At 63.2% G+C, this 19,135-nt stretch overlaps 1 protein-coding gene across 1 annotated transcript; it reads right to left on the bottom strand.

Moving 5' to 3' along the window:
• Positions 1–102: 102 nt before the first annotated feature.
• On the bottom strand, positions 103–7,136 carry OPN1SW (opsin 1, short wave sensitive). The gene is made up of 5 exons (XM_064142933.1): positions 6,791–7,136; positions 3,752–3,920; positions 2,914–3,079; positions 1,112–1,351; positions 103–327 (listed from the first exon to the last, which is right to left on the bottom strand). Exons 1-5 carry the CDS (start codon positions 7,134–7,136, stop codon positions 205–207), a joined length of 1,044 nt encoding a protein of 347 aa, XP_063999003.1. The 3' UTR covers positions 103–204.
• Between the last annotated feature and the right edge of the window lie 11,999 nt (positions 7,137–19,135).

The following is a 19,135-nucleotide window of genomic DNA, read 5'->3' on the forward strand; positions in this document are numbered from 1 at the left end:
ACCCCACCTTCCTGCCTCCCATCCCTGTGGGTCCCCCCCCTGAGGCACAGATAGACTTGAGGCTGGGTTGGGACTGCAGGGGATGGTTTTTATTGTCCCACCTCTGTCTACATCCTAGAGTGGCCAAGAGGGTGGCCCCAGCCCCACAGAGAGAGCAGCCAAGGGATGGTTGTGGGGCTGGGGCAGGTTCTGGGGAGGGTCTCCTCAGCTGGGGCTGACCTGGCTGGAGGACACAGAGGAGACCTCTGTCTTCTGGGCCGAGCTGGAGATGTCTGAGTCGTCTGTCATGGGCCTGCCGCAGACGGTCTCCATGATGCAGGCGCGGAACTGCGGGGACAGGAGTGTCACCAGGCCTGCCCTGACCTGGCCCTCACCCTTGTCCCCAGCCCTGGGCAGGGAGGGGCCATCTCCATGCCACCTGGGGCCTATCTGCTGTGCCTGAAGATGTGGTGAAGATGCTGGGAGGAGCTGGAGCTGAGATGCTCAAAGCTAAGGCAGAGGTGAAGATGCTGAGAGGAGCTGGAGCTGAGATGCTCAAAGCTAAGGCAGAGGTGAAGATGCTAAGAGGAGCTGGAGCTGAGATGCTCAAAGCTAAGGCAGAGGTGAAGATGCTGAGAGGGCTGCAGCAGCTCTGCTCTGAGGACATACTGCAAGAGTTGGGGCTCTGCAACCTGGAGAAGGCTTGGAGGAGAGCTTGGAGTGGCCTTGCAGGATCTGAAAGGGGCTAGAGGAGGGCTGGGGAGGGACTAGTGACAAGGTCTGGTCATGACAGGAGCAGGAGGAATGGGTTTGGAGTGGCAGAGGCGAGATTGAAACTGGATGTTAGGGAGAAGTTCTTTGCAGTGAGGATGCTGAGAGCCTGGCACAGGTTGAGGGTGGTTCCCAGATGTCCTCGGGCACCCCAAGGTGCCACCATGGCCCAGGTGTTCCTGGGTGTCCCTGGTCCCTAACTGCCTGTTCCCCCCCGGGGCTGTCCCTGTCCCTGCTGTGTGTCCCCCCCGCAGGTGTCCCCATCTGGCCGTGCCCCCGGGGCTGTCCCTGTCCCTGCTGTGTGTCCCTGCCGCAGGAGTCCCCCGCTGGCCGTGCCCCCGTGGCGGCCGTGCCCGGGCACCTGCTTGTTCATGAAGCAGTAGATGATGGGGTTGTAGACGCAGGCGCTCTTGGAGAAGAAGGCAGGGATGGTGACCAGGCGCAGGTCCAGGCCGTGGTCGCGGTTGTTGACCATGTACATGGCCAGGGCGGCGTAGGGCACGTAGCAGAGGCAGAAGGAGCCAACCATCACCACCACCATGCGGGACACCTCCCGCTCCGCCTTCTGCGTCGTGGCAGACTCCTGCTGCTGCGCCGCCACCTGCCAGCGCACGGAGCTCAGGGCTGGAGCCTGCTGCTGCCGCTGCTGCCCTGGCCCCGACGGAGCGGCCCCGACTGCCCCCAGCCTTCCTCCTGCTTCCTCATCTCGCCAGCCAGCTCCTCCTCCAGCCCCCCCGACAACTCTCCTCCTCCAGCCCCCCGTCTCTCCAGCCATCTCCTCCAGCCCCCCATCTCTCCAGCCAACCCCTCCTCCAGCCCTCCAGAGAGCTCTCCTCCTCCATCCCTCCAGCCCTTTATCTCTCTAGCCATCTCCTCCTCCATCCCCCATCCCTCCATCTCTCCAGACAACTCTTCTCCTCCATTTCCCATCTCTCCAGCCCACTCCTTCTCCAACTCCCCCATCCCTCCAGCTCTCCAGCTCTCCATCCAGCTCTCCTCCTCCATCCCTCTAGCTCTCCATGTCTCTAGCCAACTCTCCTTCCCCATCCTTCCTGCCCTCCATCCCTCTATCCCTCCATCCTTCTTCCATCTCTCCAACCTTCCCTCCAACCCCCTACCTCTCTATCCCTCCATCCTTCTTTCCTTCTCTCCCTCCCTCTCTTCCTCCCTCCCTCCCTCCCTCCCTCCCTCCCTCCCTCTCTTCCTCCCTCCCTCCCTCCCTCTCTTCCTCCCTCCCTCCCTCCCTCCCTCTCTTCCTCCCTCCCTCCCTCTCTTCCTCCCTCCCTCCCTCCCTCTCTTCCTCCCTCCCTCCCTCTCTTCCTCCCTCCCTCCCTCCCTCTCTTCCTCCCTCCCTCCCTCCCTCTCTTCCTCCCTCCCTCCCTCTCTTCCTCCCTCCCTCCCTCCCTCTCTTCCTTCCTCCCTCCCTCTCTTCCTTCCTCCCTCCCTCTCTTCCTCCCTCCCTCCCTCTCTTCCTCCCTCCCTCCCTCCCTCTCTTCCTCCCTCCCTCCCTCCCTCTCTTCCTCCCTCCCTCCCTCCCTCTCTTCCTTCCTCCCTCCCTCTCTTCCTTCCTCCCTCCCTCCCTCTCTTCCTTCCTCCCTCCCTCTCTTCCTTCCTCCCTCCCTCTCTTCCTCCCTCCCTCCCTCCCTTCCTCCCTCCCTCCCTCTCTTCCTTCCTCCTTCCCTCCCTCTCTCCTTCCCTCCCTCTCTCCTTCCCTCCCTCTCTCCTTCCCTCCCTCCATCCTTCCCTCCCTCCATCCTTCCCTCCCTCCATCCTTCCCTCCCTCCATCCTTCCCTCCCTCCATCCTTCTCCCTGTCCATCCATCCATCTCTCCCTCCCTCCATCCTTCTCCCTGTCCATCCATCCATCTCTCCCTCCCTCCATCCTTCTCCCTGTCCATCCATCCATCTCTCCCTCCATCCTTCTCCCTGTCCATCCATCCATCTCTCCCTCCCTCCATCCTTCTCCCTGTCCATCCATCCATCTCTCCCTCCATCCTTCTCCCTGTCCATCCATCCATCTCTCCCTCCCTCCATCCTTCTTCCTGTCCCTCCCTCCCTCCATCTATCCCTTCATCTCTGCAGTCCCTCCCTCCCTCCCTCTCTCCCTCCCTCCCTCCATCTCTGCAGTCCCTCCCTCCCTGGCTCGGGTGCCGGCAGACTCACTGCGCGCAGGGCGCTGAGCAGCTGTGAGTAGGAGAAGATGATGAGGGAGAGGGGCACGATGAAGCAGAAGATGAAGAGGAACCAGGTGTAGTACTCGCTCTTGTACTTGGTGCCCACCGTGTACCAGTCAGGCCCGCAGGAGCACTGCAGCCCCTCGGGCACGTACCTGCGGGCACACAGGCCCAGCTCAGGCTGGCACCCCCCTGGCACTGCCAGCCTGCTTTGCACCAGTGCAGCATGTGCATGGCAGCCCCTGGCACCCCTCTGGCACCCCTATTGTACCCTGTGGCACCCTATGACACTTCCACACCACCCCCATGCTATTGCCAGGCTGCTCTGCCACCCTGTGCCACGCTTATGGTATCTCCTGGCACCCAATGGCACCCCTCTGGCACCCCTATTGGACCCTGTGGCACCTTTGTGTCACTGCTGGTGGTGTGGCACCTCTATGGCACCCCTAGGGCACCTCTATGTCACCTCCATGGTCCTAGTGGTTGTGGGCACCCCTGGGGCACCTCTGTGTCACCTCCATGGTCCTAGTGGTTGTGGGCACCCCTGGGGCACCTCTATGTCACCTCCATGGTGCTAGTGGTTGTCCCAGCACCCTGCTGGCACCCCTGGGGCACCTCTATGTCACCTCCATGGTCCTAGTGGTTGTGCTGGCACCCCTGGGGCACCTCTGTGTCACCTCCATGGTCCTAGTAGTTGTCCCAGCACCCTCCTGGCACCCCTGGGGCACCTCTGTGTCACCCCCATGGTCCCAGCACCTTCTTGGCACCCTGCTCACCCTTTCCCACTGCCCCCAGAGCTGTTGCCCGCCCCGGCCAGCAGCACCCACCTGCTCCAGCCGAAGAAGGGTGGCAGTGCCACGCCCAGGCCGATGGCCCAGGTGGCAGCCACCACCATCAGGGCATGCTTGGAGCTGAAGCGGAAGTTGCCGAAGGGCTTGCAGATGACGATGTAGCGCTCGAAGGCCAGGAAGGCCAAGGACCAGCCTGTCACCAGCCCTGGGGGGGCACCAGCAGCGCCTCAGCCGCGCCCGTGCCAGCCGCCACCGTGCCGCCGAACCCCGGTGGGCATCGCGGCTGCGCCCACCCACGCTGCTCCTGCCAGCCTGCCGCCCTGGTGCCCCTCGCGGCTCCAGCGGAGCCTGGGGGTGGGCACCTCGCCCCTGCCAGCCCAGAGGGGTGGGCACTTCGCCCCTGCCAGCCCGTGGGGGTGGTCACCTCACCCGTGCCAGCCCATGGGGGTGTACACCTCACCCCTGCCAGCCCATAGTGGTGGTCACCTCATCTGTGCCAGCCCATGGGGGTGGGCACCTCGCCCCTGCCAACCCATAGTGGTGGGCACCTCGCCCCTGCCAACCCATAGTGGTGGGCACCTCGCCCCTGCCAGCCCAGGGTGGTGGGCACCTCGCCCCTGCCAGCCCATGGGGATGGGCACCTTGCCCCTGCCAGCCCGTGGGGGTGGTCACCTCACCCCTGCCAGCCCATAGTGGTGGGCACCTCACCCCTGCCAGCCCGTGGGGGTGGTCACCTCACCCCTGCCAAGCCAGGGTGGGGATGACCTGGGCTCCACCAACCCATGGTGCTCATGCCAACCTCCAACCCCACCAAACCCTGGTGGTCCCCTCAGCTCCACTGATCTTCTGAAGCTGAGGTGCCCACCATGGCCTGCCAGGGGTAGAGGCAGGGTGACCACCATGTTCTGCTGGAGCTGGGCTGGCCACCGTGCAACTACATCTGCCACCCCACCAGCTATGGTGGGCAGCCCAACCCCAGCAGAACACGGTGGTCACCCTGCCTGCAGCCCCAGCAGGGTGCTGGTCAACCTACCTACACCCTCAGCAAGTCATGGTGCTCGCCCACGGTGGACACCTCCACCTCCAGACCCCCCAGACTATGGTGGTCAACTCTACCTACAGTCCCACCAAGCCATGGTGTGGTCACCTCCACCTCCAGGCCCACCAAGTCGTGGTGCTCACCCCAAGCCCTCCAGCCCAGCCTAACCCAGCAGTCACCTTCACCTGGAGCCCAACCAAACCATGATGGTCACCTCCACCCCATGCCCAACCAAATCGTGGTGCTCACCCCAAGCCCTCCAGCCCAACCTAACCCCAGTAGTCATCTCCATCCCATTCCCAACCAAACATCGGTGCTCACCCCAAGCCCTCCAGCCCAACCAACCCCCAGCAGTCACTTCCACCTCCAGCCCAACCTAACCCCAGCAGTCACCTCCACCTGGAGCCCAACCAAACCATGGTGCTCACCCCAAGCCCTCCAGCCCAACCTAACCCCAGCAGTCACCTCCACCTGGAGCCCAACCAAACCATGGTGCTCACCCCAAGCCCTCCAACCCAACCAAACCCCAGCAGTCACTTCCACCTCCAGCCCAACCAAACCATGATGCTCACCCCAAGCCCTCCAGCCCAACCAAACCCCAGCAGTCACTTCCACCTCCAGCCCAACCAAACCATGCTCACCCCAAGCCCTCCAGCCCAACCTAACCCCAGCAGTCACCTCCACCTGGAGCCCAACCAAACCATGGTGCTCACCCCAAGCCCTCCAACCCAACCAAACCCCAGCAGTCACTTCCACCTCCAGCCCAACCAAACCATGATGCTCACCCCAAGCCCTCCAGCCCAACCAAACCCCAGCAGTCACTTCCACCTCCAGCCCAACCAAACCATGGTGCTCACCCCAAGCCCTCCAGCCCAACCAAACCCCAGCAGTCACTTCCACCTCCAGCCCAACCAAACCATGCTCACACCAAGCCCTCCAACCCAACCAAACCCCAGCAGTCACTTCCACCTCCAGCCCAACCAAACCATGGTGCTCACCCCAAGCCCTCCAACCCAACCAAACCCCAGCAGTCACTTCCACCTCCAGCCCAACCAAACCATGATGCTCAACCCAAGCTCTCCAGCCCAACCAAACCCCAGCAGTCACTTCCACCTCCAGCCCAACCAAACCATGATGCTCACCCCAAGCCCTCCAGCCCAACCTAACCCCAGCAGTCACCTCCACCTGGAGCCCAACCAAACCATGGTGCTCACCCCAAGCCCTCCAGCCCAACCTAACCCCAGCAGTCACCTCCACCTGGAGCCCAACCAAACCATGGTGCTCACCCCAAGCCCTCCAGCCCAACCTAACCCCAGCAGTCACCTCCACCTGGAGCCCAACCAAACCATGGTGCTCACCCCAAGCCCTCCAACCCAACCAAACCCCAGCAGTCACTTCCACCTCCAGCCCAACCAAACCATGATGCTCACCCCAAGCCCTCCAGCCCAACCAAACCCCAGCAGTCACTTCCACCTCCAGCCCAACCAAACCATGCTCACACCAAGCCCTCCAGCCCAACCAAACCCCAGCAGTCACTTCCACCTCCAGCCCAACCAAACCATGGTGCTCACCCCAAGCCCTCCAACCCAACCTAACCCCAGCAGTCACTTCCACCCCCAGCCCAACCAAACCATGATGCTCACCCCAAGCTCTCCAGCCCAACCAAACCCCAGCAGTCACTTCCACCTCCAGCCCAACCAAACCATGGTGCTCACCCCAAGCCCTCCAACCCAACCTAACCCCAGCAGTCACTTCCACCCCCAGCCCAACCAAACCATGATGCTCACCCCAAGCTCTCCAGCCCAACCAAACCCCAGCAGTCACTTCCACCTCCAGCCCAACCAAACCATGACGATCACCCCAAGCCCTCCAGCCCCCCCCAAGCCCCACCCATCCCTCCCCCCCCACCCCACACCCATGCCCTTCTCTCCCAACCCTACGGATCGGCGCCAGCTCCCTGCACCGCTCCAGTCGCCCCTAACCCCTCCTGGCCCCCACGAGGGGTCCCCCCCACGCCCTGGCTCCCCACACCCTACCTCCTGTGGCCCCTGCAAAGCCCTCCAAGGAGCACATGTGCTTGCCAAAGACGAAGTAGCCCTGGGAGCTGGAGACGAAGACGGTGAAGACGCTGAAGATGCAGGAGAGGAAGCCGCTGAAGGAGATGTTGACCAGGATGTAGTTGAGAGGCTGCCTCAGCTTCTTGTACTTGATGGTGACCACCAGCACGATGGCGTTGAGGGGGGTGCCCACCAGGAAGACGAAGCCCATGAAGGCTGTCTGCAGGTGGAAGGCCCAGCGGGGGGCGATGTGGTACTGGGGTCCGTCCCAGGGCCCCACCGAGGAGGTGTTCTTGAACAGGTAGAACTCATCGTCCCCCGACATGGTTGGTGGCGCCGGGGGGGGGGCATGCTGGAGGCCTCCTGCCCTCCCCCTCTTGATATACCCTTTGGTGGCCAAGCCCAAAGCTGCTTAAGGGCTCGGGGCAGGGGATCAAGGAGCAAACTTGGGGATTAGGGAGGGGGCTAAGCCCAGCTCAGCTCTTAATCGGCCTCCTTAAGCTGGGCTGAGCTGATTGCCAGGATTTGGGGTGGGGTGGGCTGGGGGTGCTGGGGAGACCCCACCCCAGCTTCATTTTGGGTTAAGGGGGGGGTCCCCAGGGACACCCAATGGGTAGGGGGGTCCCCAGCTCAGTCCAGCTGAGTGCTAGGATTTGGGGTGAGCTGGGGGTGCTGAAGAGACTCCACTCCAGCTTCACTTTGGGTTAAGGGGGGGTCCCCAGGAACACCCAATGGGTAGGGGGGTCCCCAGCTCAGTCCTAATTGACCTTAAGCTGGGCTGAGTGCTGGGATTTGGTGGGGTGGACTGGGGGTGCTGAGGAGACCCCACCCCAACTTCACCTTGGGTTAAGGGGGGGGGTCCTCTGGGACACCCAATGGGTAAGGGGGACCCCAGCTCAGCTCTAATTGACCTTAAGCTGGGCTGAGTGCTGGGATTTGGGGTGGGCTGAGGCTGCTGAGGAGACCCCACCCCAGCTTCACTTTGAGTTAAGGGGGGGGGGTCCCCAGGGACACCCAATGGGTAAGGGGGACCCCAGCTCAGCTCTAATTGACCTTAAGCTGGGCTGAGTGCTGGGATTTGGGGTGGGCTGAGGCTGCTGAGGAGACCCCACCCCAGCTTCACTTTGAGTTAAGGGGGGGGGGTCCCCAGGGACACCCAATGGGTAAGGGGGACCCCAGCTCAGCTCTAATTGACCTTAAGCTGGGCTGAGTGCTGGGATTTGGGGTGGGCTGAGGCTGCTGAGGAGACCCCACCCCAGCTTCACTTTGAGTTAAGGGGGGGTCCCCAGGGACCCCCCCCCAATGGGTAGGGGGGTCCCCAAAGGTTGGTCATGATGCCCACTGGGAGAGCCTGGGTCTAGTGGGTCATGTTGGTCTTGGGGGGAGGGGTTGTGGTGCTCTAGGAGGGGCTTCAGGTGACCCAAGGTGGGGATTGGGGTCACCTAAGGAGGATTTGGGTCATCCAAGGAGGATTGGGGTCAACTCGAGGGGTTTGAGGTCAGCCAGAGGGGTTTGGGATTGCCCAAGGTATGGGGGGGGGTTGTCTACTGGAGGAGCTTGGGGTGCTCCAAGGAGGTCAGGGTCAGCCAAGGGTATTTGGGGTCAGCCAAGGAGGTTTGGGGTCACCCAAGAATGATTGGTGTCAACCAAGGTGGCAGGATCAACCCGAGGGGTTTGAGGTCAACCAGAGGGGTCTGGGGTGCTCCAAGGATCATTTGGGTCAAGCAGAGGGGTTTGGGGTCACCCAAGGGGATTTGGGGTGCTCCAAGTATGGTTGGGGTCAACCAAAGGGGTTTGAGGTGCTCCAAGGATGATTGGGGTCAACCAGAGGGGCTTGGAGTCACCCAAGGGGGTTTGGGGTCACCCAAAGATGATTGAGGTCAACCAGAGGGGCTTGGAGTCACCCAAGGGGGTTTGGGGTAACCCAAAGATGATTGAGGTCAACCAGAGGGATTTGGAGTCACCCAAGGGGGTTTGGGGTCACCCAAAGGTTGATTTGGGTTAACCAGAGGGGTTTGGAGTGCCCCAAGAAGAGTTTGGGATCAACAAGAAGGCCTTGGGGTCACCCAGGTAAGTTTGGGGGTCAACCAGAGGGCCTTGGGGTCACCCAAAGCATTTGAGGTCACCCAAGAGAGTTTGGGGTCACCCAGGGGCATCTGAAGTCACCTAAGGGTGATTGGAGCCAACCAGAGTGGTTTGAGGGTCACCCAAGTAGTTTGAGGTGGCCCAAGAAGAGTTTGGGGCCAACAGGAGGGGATTTGGATCATGCAGGAAGGGTTTGGGGTCACCCAGGGGTGTTTGGGTCCCTCAGAGAGGGAGTTGGGGTCACCACAGAGGAGTTGGGGTCACCAAGGAGGAGTTGGGGTCACCACGGAGGAGTTGGGGTCACCAAGGAGGAGTTGGGGTCACCAAGGAGGGACTGGAGTCACCAAGGAGGAGTTGGGGTCACCAAGGAGGGACTGGGGTCACCCAAGGGGATTTAGAGTGTCCTGGGGACATTGGGGTGACCTAGAGGGTGTTTGGGGTCACCCAGCAGGAGTTAGAGGTTTGGGTCACCCAGAGGGCTTTGATGTCACCCCAGGTGGGTTGGGGTGCCCCAGCGAGGTCACGCCCCCCCTCCCGCCCCTCCGATCACCCACAGCACCCTTGGGTGCCCCCACAACACCCTGGGGGGTGGGGTTGGGCACTGCAGTGGAGGGGACTGATGGGAGGAGAGTTCCCTGGGGGGGGACAGTGGGTGGGGGCTGCACTTTCTGGGTGCCCCTTGCTGCCCAGATCCCTGGTGACCCCCTCTAGCACACCCCCCCCCCCCCCGGATCCCACCCTCCCAGCCCCCCAGCACTCCTCACTCCCACTCACTGCCTCCTTTTCCAGCCCCCCCAGCCCTCCCATTCCCAGCACCCCCATTCCCAGGCCCCCCTATTCCCAGTTCCCATTCCCACTCCCCCATTCTCTCTCCTTCCAGGCTCCCCCCTCCCACATCCTCACATTTCCAGTCCCCTCCACCCCAGTCCCAGCAGCACTCCCATGCCCAGCTCCCCCCAGTCCCATCCCACCCATTCCCAGCCCCCCCCAGTCCCATCCCACCCATTCCCAGCCCCCCCCAGTTCCATCCCACCCATTCCCAGCCCCCCCCAGTCCCATCCCACCCGTTCCCAGCTCCCCCCAGTCCCATCCCACCCATTCCCAGCCCCCCCCAGTCCCATCCCACCCATTCCCAGCTCCCCCCCAGTCCTATCCCACCCATTCCCAGCTCCCCCCAGTCCCATCCCACCCATTCCCAGCTCCCCCCCAGTCCTATCCCACCCATTCCCAGCTCCCCCCCGGGTCCCACTCACCTCTCCCCACCCATTCCCAGCTCCCCCCAGTCCCATCCCACCCATTCCCAGCTCCCCCCATTCCCATCCCACCCATTCCCAGCCCCCCCCCAGTTCCATCCCACCCATTCCCAGCTCCCCCCAGTCCCATCCCACCCATCCCCCAGTCCCATCCCACCCATTCCCAGCTCCCCCCCGGGTCCCACTCACCTCTCCCCACCCATTCCCAGCTCCCCCCAGTCCCATCCCACCCATTCCCAGCCCCCCCCAGTCCTATCCCACCCATTCCCAGCTCCCCCCAGTCCCATCCCACCCATCCCCCAGTCCCATCCCACCCATTCCCAGCTCCCCCCAGTCCCATCCCACCCATCCCCCAGTCCCATCCCACCCATTCCCAGCTCCCCCCCGGGTCCCACTCACCTCTCCCCACCCATTCCCAGCCCCCCCCAGTCCCATCCCACCCATTCCCAGCTCCCCCCCTGGTCCCACTCACCTCTCCCCACCCATTCCCAGCCCCCCCGAGTCCCATCCCACCCATTCCCAGCCCCCCCGAGTCCCATCCCACCCATTCCCAGCTCCCCCCAGTCCCATCCCACCCATTCCCAGCTCCCCCCAGTCCCATCCCACCCATTCCCAGCCCCCCCAGTCCCACTCACCTCTCCCCCCCCATTCCCATTTCCCCTCTGGTCCCACTCTCATCCCCCCCCATTCCTGGTCCCCTGCACCCCGTTTTTTACTCCCCACTCTGTCCCCCCTTGTCCTGCCCCCCCTTTTTCCTACCCCCCCTTTCCATACCCCCAACCCTTGCACTCCTTTCCCTACCCCTCCCCACCCAGAACACCTTTTTCTGCACCCCCCCCCACGCTGCACCCCTTTTCTTACCCCTCCCCCCTCCCTGACCCCTCCTGTACCCCCTTTTCCTACCCCCACATCTTTCACCCCTTTTCCTACCCCCCTGCACCCCATTTCCCACCCCCACCCCTTTACTTCCCCTCTCTCCCCTTCCTGCCCCCCCCAAAACCCCTTTTACTTCTGCCCCCCAAACCTGCCCTCCTTTACCTTCCCCTCCTACTCCATTTCCTGACCCCCCCCGTACCCCTTTTCTTATCCTCCCCACCCTGTACCCCTTTTTCCTGCCCACTCACCTTGCACCCCCTTTTCTACCCCCTCCCGCACCCCTTTCCCTGCCCCCTCCCACTTTTCCTACCCCCTGACACCCTATTTCTTACCCCCCCCACCCAGCACCCTCTTTCCTGCCCCCCCGTACCCCTTTTCTTATCCTCCCCACCCTGTACCCCTCTTTCCTGCCCCCTCACCTTGCACCCCTTTTTCTAGCCCCCCCGCACCCCTTTTTCTACCCCCCCTTTCCCTGCCCCCTCCCACTTTTCCTACCCCCTGCCCCCCCTTTTCTTACCCCCTCCCCTCCCTTTTCCCTAACCCCATTTTCCTGCCACCCCCCCCCCGTTTTTCTGCCCCCCTCAGAGCCCCTTTTCTTAGCCCCCCCCATCTCGCACCCCCTTTTTGACCCCCCCAACCCCTTTCTTGCCCCCCCCCGCCGGAAGGCTGAGCAGAAGCCGCTTAGGGGGAGGATTAAAGGCTCCTGGGACCACCCCCCGGGCTGGGGGCTGCATATAAAGCCGGGGGGGGGGGAAGGTCCTGTGCTACAGGGGCTGGACTGGGACAGACTGGGATGTACTGGGCTGAGCCAGGCTGTGCTGTGCTGTACTGGGGTGTACTGGGAGGTACTGGGTGTGCCATACTGGGCTGCACAGTACCAAACTGGGCCATACTGGGATGTACTGGGCTGAGCCAGGCTGCACCCTACTGTACTGGGGTGTACTGGGAGGTACTGGGTGTGCCATACTGGGCTGCACAGTACTAAACTGGGCCATACTGGGATGTACTGGGCTGAGCCAGGCTGCACCCTACTGTACTGGGGTGTACTGGGAGGTACTGGGTGTGCCATACTGGGATGTACTGGGCTGAGCCAGGCTGCACCCTACTGTACTGGGGTGTACTGGGAGGTACTGGGTGTGCCATACTGGGCTGCACAGTACCAAACTGGGCCATACTGGGATGTACTGGGCTGAGCCAGGCTGTACCCTGCTGTACTGGGGTGTACTGGGAGGTACTGGGTGTGCTATACTGGGCTGCACTGTACTAAACTGGGCTGTACTGGGCAGAGGCAGGCTGTACCCTAGTACTGGGATGTACTGGGAGGTACTGGGTGTACTCTACTGGGCTGGATGGTACCAAATTAGGCCATACTGGGCTGTACTGGGATGTATTGGGCTGAACCAGGCTGTACCATATCATATCATACTGGGATGTACTGGATTGTACTGGGATGTGTCATACTACACTGTCCTGGGCTGTACTGGGCTGTACTGGGCCAGGTCAGATGCTGGTCCTGCTGTGCTGGCCCATACTGGGCTGGACTGGGCTGGACTGGGCTAGATGGGGCTGGAGGAGACATCAGTAGGTTCCAGAGTGAACAACCCCCCCAGTGCTTCCCGAAGCTGCAAGGGCATTGGTGTGGCACCGGTGTGGCACGGGTGTGGCACTGGTGTGGTACAGATGTGGCACTGGCGTGGCACTGGTGTAGCATTGGTGTGGCACTGTTATGGCACTGTTGTGGCACTGGTGTGGCGCAGGTGTGGCATTGGTGTGGCACTGGTGTGGTACAGATGTGGCACTGGCATGGCACCGGCGTGGCACTGGTGTAGCATTGGTGTGGCACTGGACGGGCAGGGCCCCACCCGGGCACTGTGGTGAGTGGTTGCCATGGCAAGCAGAGCTGCCCCCCTGGTGACAGGCACCCTGGTGACAGCAAGAGGGGCACAGAGCCATGGAGCTGCAGGACACCTTCTCCGTGGACAGTGAGAGAGGGGAGCCTGAGACTGACACCCTCAGGGGTGGGCACTCTAAAAGTGGGTACCCCCAGGGTGGGCACCTCCAGGAGCTGGCACCCTAAGGGTGATGGGCACCCTGGAAATGGGCACCCAATAACAGGGGCTGGCAGCTCCCCTCTCGAGGGTAGGCACTCAGCCAAGGGTGGACACCCCAACAGATGGGCACCCCCTTGGAGTGGGTAAGCCCAGAAACTGGCACTCCAGAGATGGGTGCCCTAAAGGTGGGCACCCTGAAAATGGACACCTTAAGGGTGAAAGGCACTCTGAGAGCAGTCACCCACTATGGGGCTGGCACACCCCCACTCCCCAGGGGTGGGCACCCCAACAAGTGGACACCTGAAGCATGGGCACCCACCCCATAGAGGGTTGGCATCTCCAGATATGGTCACTCCAGAGTTGGACACCCCAAGGTTGGGCACACCACAGGGGCTTGGCAACCCCAGTGATGGGCATCACCCCCCCCCCCCCAGTGGTGGACACCCCAAGGGCAGGCACCCCAAGGGATGGGCACTCTATAAGCATGGGTACCCCTAGGTGTGGATACCCTATAGGGACTGGCACCTCATTGAGTGTGGCATCACCATGAATGGGCACCCATGGGGACAGGCACCCTGAGAGATGGGCACTCTCTAGCAATGGGCACCCTGGGAGATGGTGATGGGCACCTCCAGGAATCAGTGCCACAAGGGTGATGGGCATCTCCAGAGATGGGCACCCAAAGGGTAGGCACCCCTAGAGACAGGCAGCCCATAAAGAAGGGCACCTCAAAGATGGGCACCTCAGAGATGGGCACCCAAAGAGTAGGCATCCCCAGGAACTGGCACTCCAGGGATTGGTACTCCCAGCAATGGGCACCTCATAAAGCTGGGAACTCAGAGATGGGCACCCCAGAAACTGGTATCCCCAGCAATGAGGACCCTGTATAGGCTGGCACCTCAAGACTGGCACACATAGGGGTGGGCACCCTCATGAATGAGTACCCAAGCGATGTGCACCCCATAGAAATGGGCACCTACAAAAGATAGGCACCCCAGGGTGGCTGGCACCCCATAGAAATGGGCACCCCAAGGGTGGGCACGCTTAGAAACAGGCACCCCCAGACATTGGCACCCCTCAGCCTGTACCCAGTGCTGCCCCTGTGCCCTCTGGCAGGGGAGCTGCAGGCACTGCAGCTGGAACTGAGCACGCTGCAAGCCGGGCAAGTGGCCAAGCAGGAGCAAATGGAGCAGGCACTGGCCCTGGCACGGGTGGAGCGGGCACAGGCGGCGATGCAGGTCATGCTGCTGCGCGTGGAGGTGGCACAGCTGCGGGCGAGGCTGCACCGCAGGCACCAGCTCTGTGCCCACTACCAGCTGGAGCTCAATGGCCTGAAGACCAAAGCCCACCGCAGGGATCTGCAGCTGAAGAGTGCCACCAGCCTGGTGACACAGCTCCAAGGTGCCAGGGAGGGGTATGGTGGGCATGGAGTCATGGGGCGGTGGGCATGGAGCAGTGTGGTGGTGGGCACGGTGCAATGGTGGGCATGGAATGGTTGCCCTGGTGGGATGGTGGTGATGCCCTGGTTGGGTGGCATAGATGGAGGTGGGGTGCCATGGGTTGATGTTGGGTGGCATGGGCTGAAGTTGGGTGGCATGGGCTGAAGTTGGGGGCATAGGCTGAGATTGGATGGCATGGGCTGAAGTTGGGTGGCATGGGCTGAGGCTGGGTGGCACGGGATGAAGTTGGGTGGCATGGGCTGAAGTTGGGGGGCATAGGCTGAGGTTGGGTGGCATGGGATGAGGCTGGGTGGCACAGGCTGAGGCTGGGTGGCACGGGATGAAGTTGGGTGGCATGAGCTGAGGTTGGGTGGCATGGGCGGAGGCTGGGTGGCATGGGCTGAGGTTGGGTGGCATGGGCTGAGGCTGGGTGGCACGGGATGAAGTTGAGTGGCACGGGCTGAGGCCAGTGGCCTGCAGAGGAGCTGACCCAGCTGCGGAGGCAACTTCGGATGCCAGCCAAGGAGCGCCCAGCACTGCGGCTCGGTCGCCACGGCCTCTGCTCCTGCTGCCCCCAGTACTGTGCCACCACTGTGCCCACAAGGTACCTCCTGTCCCCTCTGCCACCCTGCCCTGGCCCTATGTCCCCACGGCCATGTCCTTCTCGTCCTCATGGCCCAGATCCCTCTCCCTGTCCTGACCCCCATGTGCCACTCTCCCCACAGTCCTGTCCCCCTTGGCCCCCTACCCAGCCCTTGTGTGCCCCCAGCCATGTCCCACCTGTCCCCATGTCCCCTGACCCATGTCCCCTGACCCATGTCCCCCCTCTCCCCATGCTCCTGTCCCCCTTGTCTCCTCATCCAAGCCTTGCATGCCCCCAGCCATGTCCCACCTGTCCCCATGTCCCCTGACCCGTGTCCCCCCTCTCCCCATGCTCCTGTCCCCTTTGTCTCCTCATCCAAGCCTTGCACGCCCCCAGCCATGTCCCACCTGTCTCCGTGTCCCCACCTCCCCCATCCCCATGTCCCCTGACCCCTCCCCATGGTCCTGTCCCCCTTGTCCCCCTCTCCAGACCTTGTGTGCCCCCAGCCACATCCCATCTGTCTCCGTGTCCCCCATCCCCATGTCCCCCCCCTCCCCATGGTCCTGTCCCCCTCTCCAGACCTTGCATGCCCCCAGCCACATCCCCTCTGTCCCCATGCCCCCCACCCCCGTGTCCCCTGTGCCCTGCCCACGCCCCCACCCGCACCCCCACCCTGCCCCACAGGTGCCTGGAGGAGCCGAAAGCCACCCCTGAGCTCCTGGCTTTGTGCCCCCCACCCGAGGACCCCCAGGTGAGCTGTTGGGGGGCGGGGGGGGGGTGTCACACACAGGGCTCGGGGTGTCACCTCTTGGGGGGGTGGCTCTAACCCCTCGCGTCCTGTGTGTGCATCCCCAGGAGACCCCCAGGAGGCTCTGTCCCTTCTTCCTCTTCACAGTGGCCTCCACCCTCATGTTCCTCTGCCCCTACCTGAAGCGCTGCTGAGGCTTTGGGGAGCACCACGGCGCTCCCCCCCCAGCACCATGACCCATCCTGACCCCCCCTCAGCACCCTGGACCCCCCTAAACACCTCCCTACAACTACCCTGCCCCACTCCCCCCCCCCCTCCCAGCACCTTAACCTCCCACTCTGGAGGATGCTGACCTCTACTCTGGAGCACCCTCCCCCCCCCCCCCCCCCCCAGTCTTGAAGTCCCTCGACCCCCTCCCCACCACCCTGAGCCCCCCCCCAAACATCCTGACCCCCCCTCATTAAACATCTCCCACCCCTGCACATCTCCCCTTGCTTTGAGTGTCCTTGGGTGGGTGGGGGGGGGCTGGGGGTGGTGGGGTGTGTGTGTTACCCACGGGTGCCCACCCAGCCGTGGGTGCCCTCTGCTCCCCCAAGCTCTCTTTGTGCCCCCCCCCCCCCATTCCCGTCTCCGTCCCCCCCCCCCCCCCCCGTCCCCCGCGGGTATTTTGGGTGCGTGGCTGTGACTCGCTGGGTTATTTTTAGGGGCTGGCTCAGGCGACATTGGCACCCCCCCCCCCCCCCCCTTCCTACCCCCCCCAACCCAAAAGTGTCACTCCCTGTCACCCTGACCCCCCCCCTCCCCACCATGACATCCCCCCCTCCTCCGGGATGTCCTGACTGGAAGGGGAGGGGGCTGAGTCATGGTGGGGGGAGCAAAAGGAGTACTCAAATGTGTGCCCCCCCCCCCCCCCCCCCTCACCCAAGGGTGCCCCCCCCCACCCGCTGGAAGCTTCCAGGGGGGGTGATGGTGACGTCAGCAGCCGGAAATGGGGGGGGGGGGGGTGTGTGCTGATGTAAAGCCCCCCCCAAATTCATTCCCTCACCCAAAGGACTTAGAGCACCCAAGGGTCCAAGCAGCCCCCCCCCGCCCCGGCACCCCAGCACCCCCACTTTGCATCCAAAAAGAGGGGGGGCTCTGGCTGGGGGGGTTCTTAAGGAGGCAATGCTGGGGGGGGAGTCCTAAGGGAGAGCAGCTGACTGGGGGGGGAGTCTCAATGTGGGGGGGGGGGCTGATGGGAGTGTCCTGTTGGCGGGGGGGGGGGGTCCTAAGTTAGGGGACTGATGGGAGTCTCCTGGGGGTGTTCCGAGGGGTCCTTGGTGGGGATGGTGTTGGGTGCCCAACTCCGCAGGGTATTGAGGTGCCAAGTATTGGGGTGCCCACCCGCCTTGGGTGTTGGGGTGCCAAGTATTGGGGTGCCCAAGGGCCTTGGATTCCGGGGTGCCAAGTATTGGGGTGCCCAACTCTGCAGGGTATCGGGGTGCCAAGTATTGGGGTGCCCAAGTGCCATGGATTCTGGGGTGCCAAATATTGGGGTGCCCAACTCTGCAGGGTACTGGGGTGCCAAGTATTGGGGTGCCCAAGTGCCTTGGATTCTGGGGTACGAAGTATTGGGGTGCCCACCCGACTTGGGTGTTGGGGTGCCAACTGTTGGGGTGTCCAAGTGCCTTGGATTCTGGGGTGCCAAGTACTGGGGTGGCCAAGCGCCTTGGGCATTGAGGTGCCAGGCATTTGGGTGCCCAGAGTGTCCCAGGTATTGGGGGGCAGGAAGTGGGGTGCGAGGTTTTGGGGTGCCCAGGATATCAGGATGCCAGTTGTCAGGGCGCCTAGCTGCCCAGGCTGTTGGGGTGCAAGGCATTGGGGTGCCCAGGTGCCTTGGGTGCTGGGGACCCAGACATTTGAGTGCCCAAAGTATTGAGGTGCCAGGCACTGGGATATCAAGGGTTGGGGTGCCCAAGTGCCTTGGATGTTGAGATGCCAGTTATAGGGGTACCACTTTTTCGGGGTGCCCATGGTGTGGAGATTTGGGGTGCTGGAACGTCTGGGCTATAGGGGTGCCAAGGTTTTGGGGTGCCAGGGTGTAGAGGGTAGGGCGTTCGGGGTGCTGGGGTGCCCGGGTTTGGGGTGCCGGGGTGTAGAGGGTAGGGCGTTCGGGGTGCTGGAGTGCCCGTTTTTGGGGTGCCGGGGTGTAGAGGGTAGGGCGTTGGGGGTGCTGGGGTGCCCGGGTTTGGGGTGCCAGGGTGTAGAGGGCAGGGCGTTCGGGGTGTTGGGGTGCCAAGGTTTTGGGGTGCCAGGGTGTAGAGGGTAGGTCGTTGGGGGTGCTGGGGTGCCCGTTTTTGGGGTGCCAGGGTGTATAGGGTAGGGCGTTCGGGGTGCTGGGGTGCCTGTTTTTGGGGTGCCAGGGTGTAGAGGGCAGGGCGTTCGGGGTGCTGGGGTGCCCGTTTTTGGGGTGCCAGGGTGTAGAGGGCAGGGCGTTCGGGGTGCTGGGGTGCCCGGTTTTGGGGTGCCAGGGTGTAGAGGGCAGGGCGTTCGGGGTGTTGGGGTGCCCGGTTTTGGGGTGCCAGGGTATAGAGGGTAGGGCGTTCGGGGTGCTGGGGTGCCCGGTTTTGGGGTGCCAGGGTATAGAGGGTAGGGCGTTCGGGGTGCTGGGGTGCCCGGTTTTGGGGTGCCAGGGTGTAGAGGGTAGGGCGTTCGGGGTGCTGGGGTGCCAGGGTGTAGAGGGTAGGGCGTTCGGGGTGCTGGGGTGCCCGGTTTTGGGGTGCCAGGGTGTAGAGGGCAGGGCGTTTGGAGTGTTGGGGTACCAAGGTTTTGGGGTGCCAGGATGTAGAGGGTAGGGCGTTCGGGGTGCTGGGGTGCCCGGTTTTGGGGTGCCAGGGTGCCCGGTTTTGGGGTGCCAGGGTGTAGAGGGTAGGGCGTTCGGGGTGCTGGGGTGCCCGTTTTTGGGGTGCCAGGGTGTAGAGGGTAGGGCGTTCGGGGTGCTGGGGTGCCCGTTTTTGGGGTGCCAGGGTATAGAGGGTAGGGCGTTCGGGGTGCTGGGGTGCCAAGGTTTTGGGGTGCCAGGGTGTAGAGGGTAGGGCGTTGGGGGTGCTGGGGTGCCCGGTTTTGGGGTGCTGGTGTTCAGGGCTGTGCGGGGGTTTGGTGTTCCCGGCTCTGGGGGGCTCCCGGCGGTTGGGGGGTGCCGGCATGGGGGGGGGTGCCCCGGTTGGTGCCGGGGTTTGGGGGTTCCCGGTGTTGGGGGTTTGAGGGTTGCCGGTGCCGGGCTTTTGGGGTTCCCGGTGCAGGGGGTGCG

The sequence above is a fragment of the Pogoniulus pusillus genome, chromosome 4 (genome assembly GCF_015220805.1).
Source record: "Pogoniulus pusillus isolate bPogPus1 chromosome 4, bPogPus1.pri, whole genome shotgun sequence".
NCBI lineage: Eukaryota > Metazoa > Chordata > Aves > Piciformes > Lybiidae > Pogoniulus > Pogoniulus pusillus.

Coding starts and splice junctions, on each gene's coding strand:
- OPN1SW (XM_064142933.1), bottom strand. CDS start 7,136: ATGTCGGGGGACGATGAGTTCTACCTGTTCAAGAACACCTCCTCGGTG. Junction 3,921..6,790: donor CTTTGCAGGGGCCACAGGAG/GTAGGGTGTGGG, acceptor GTGCCCCCCCAG/GGCTGGTGACAGGCTGGTCC. Junction 3,080..3,751: donor CCCTTCTTCGGCTGGAGCAG/GTGGGTGCTGCT, acceptor GTGTGCCCGCAG/GTACGTGCCCGAGGGGCTGC.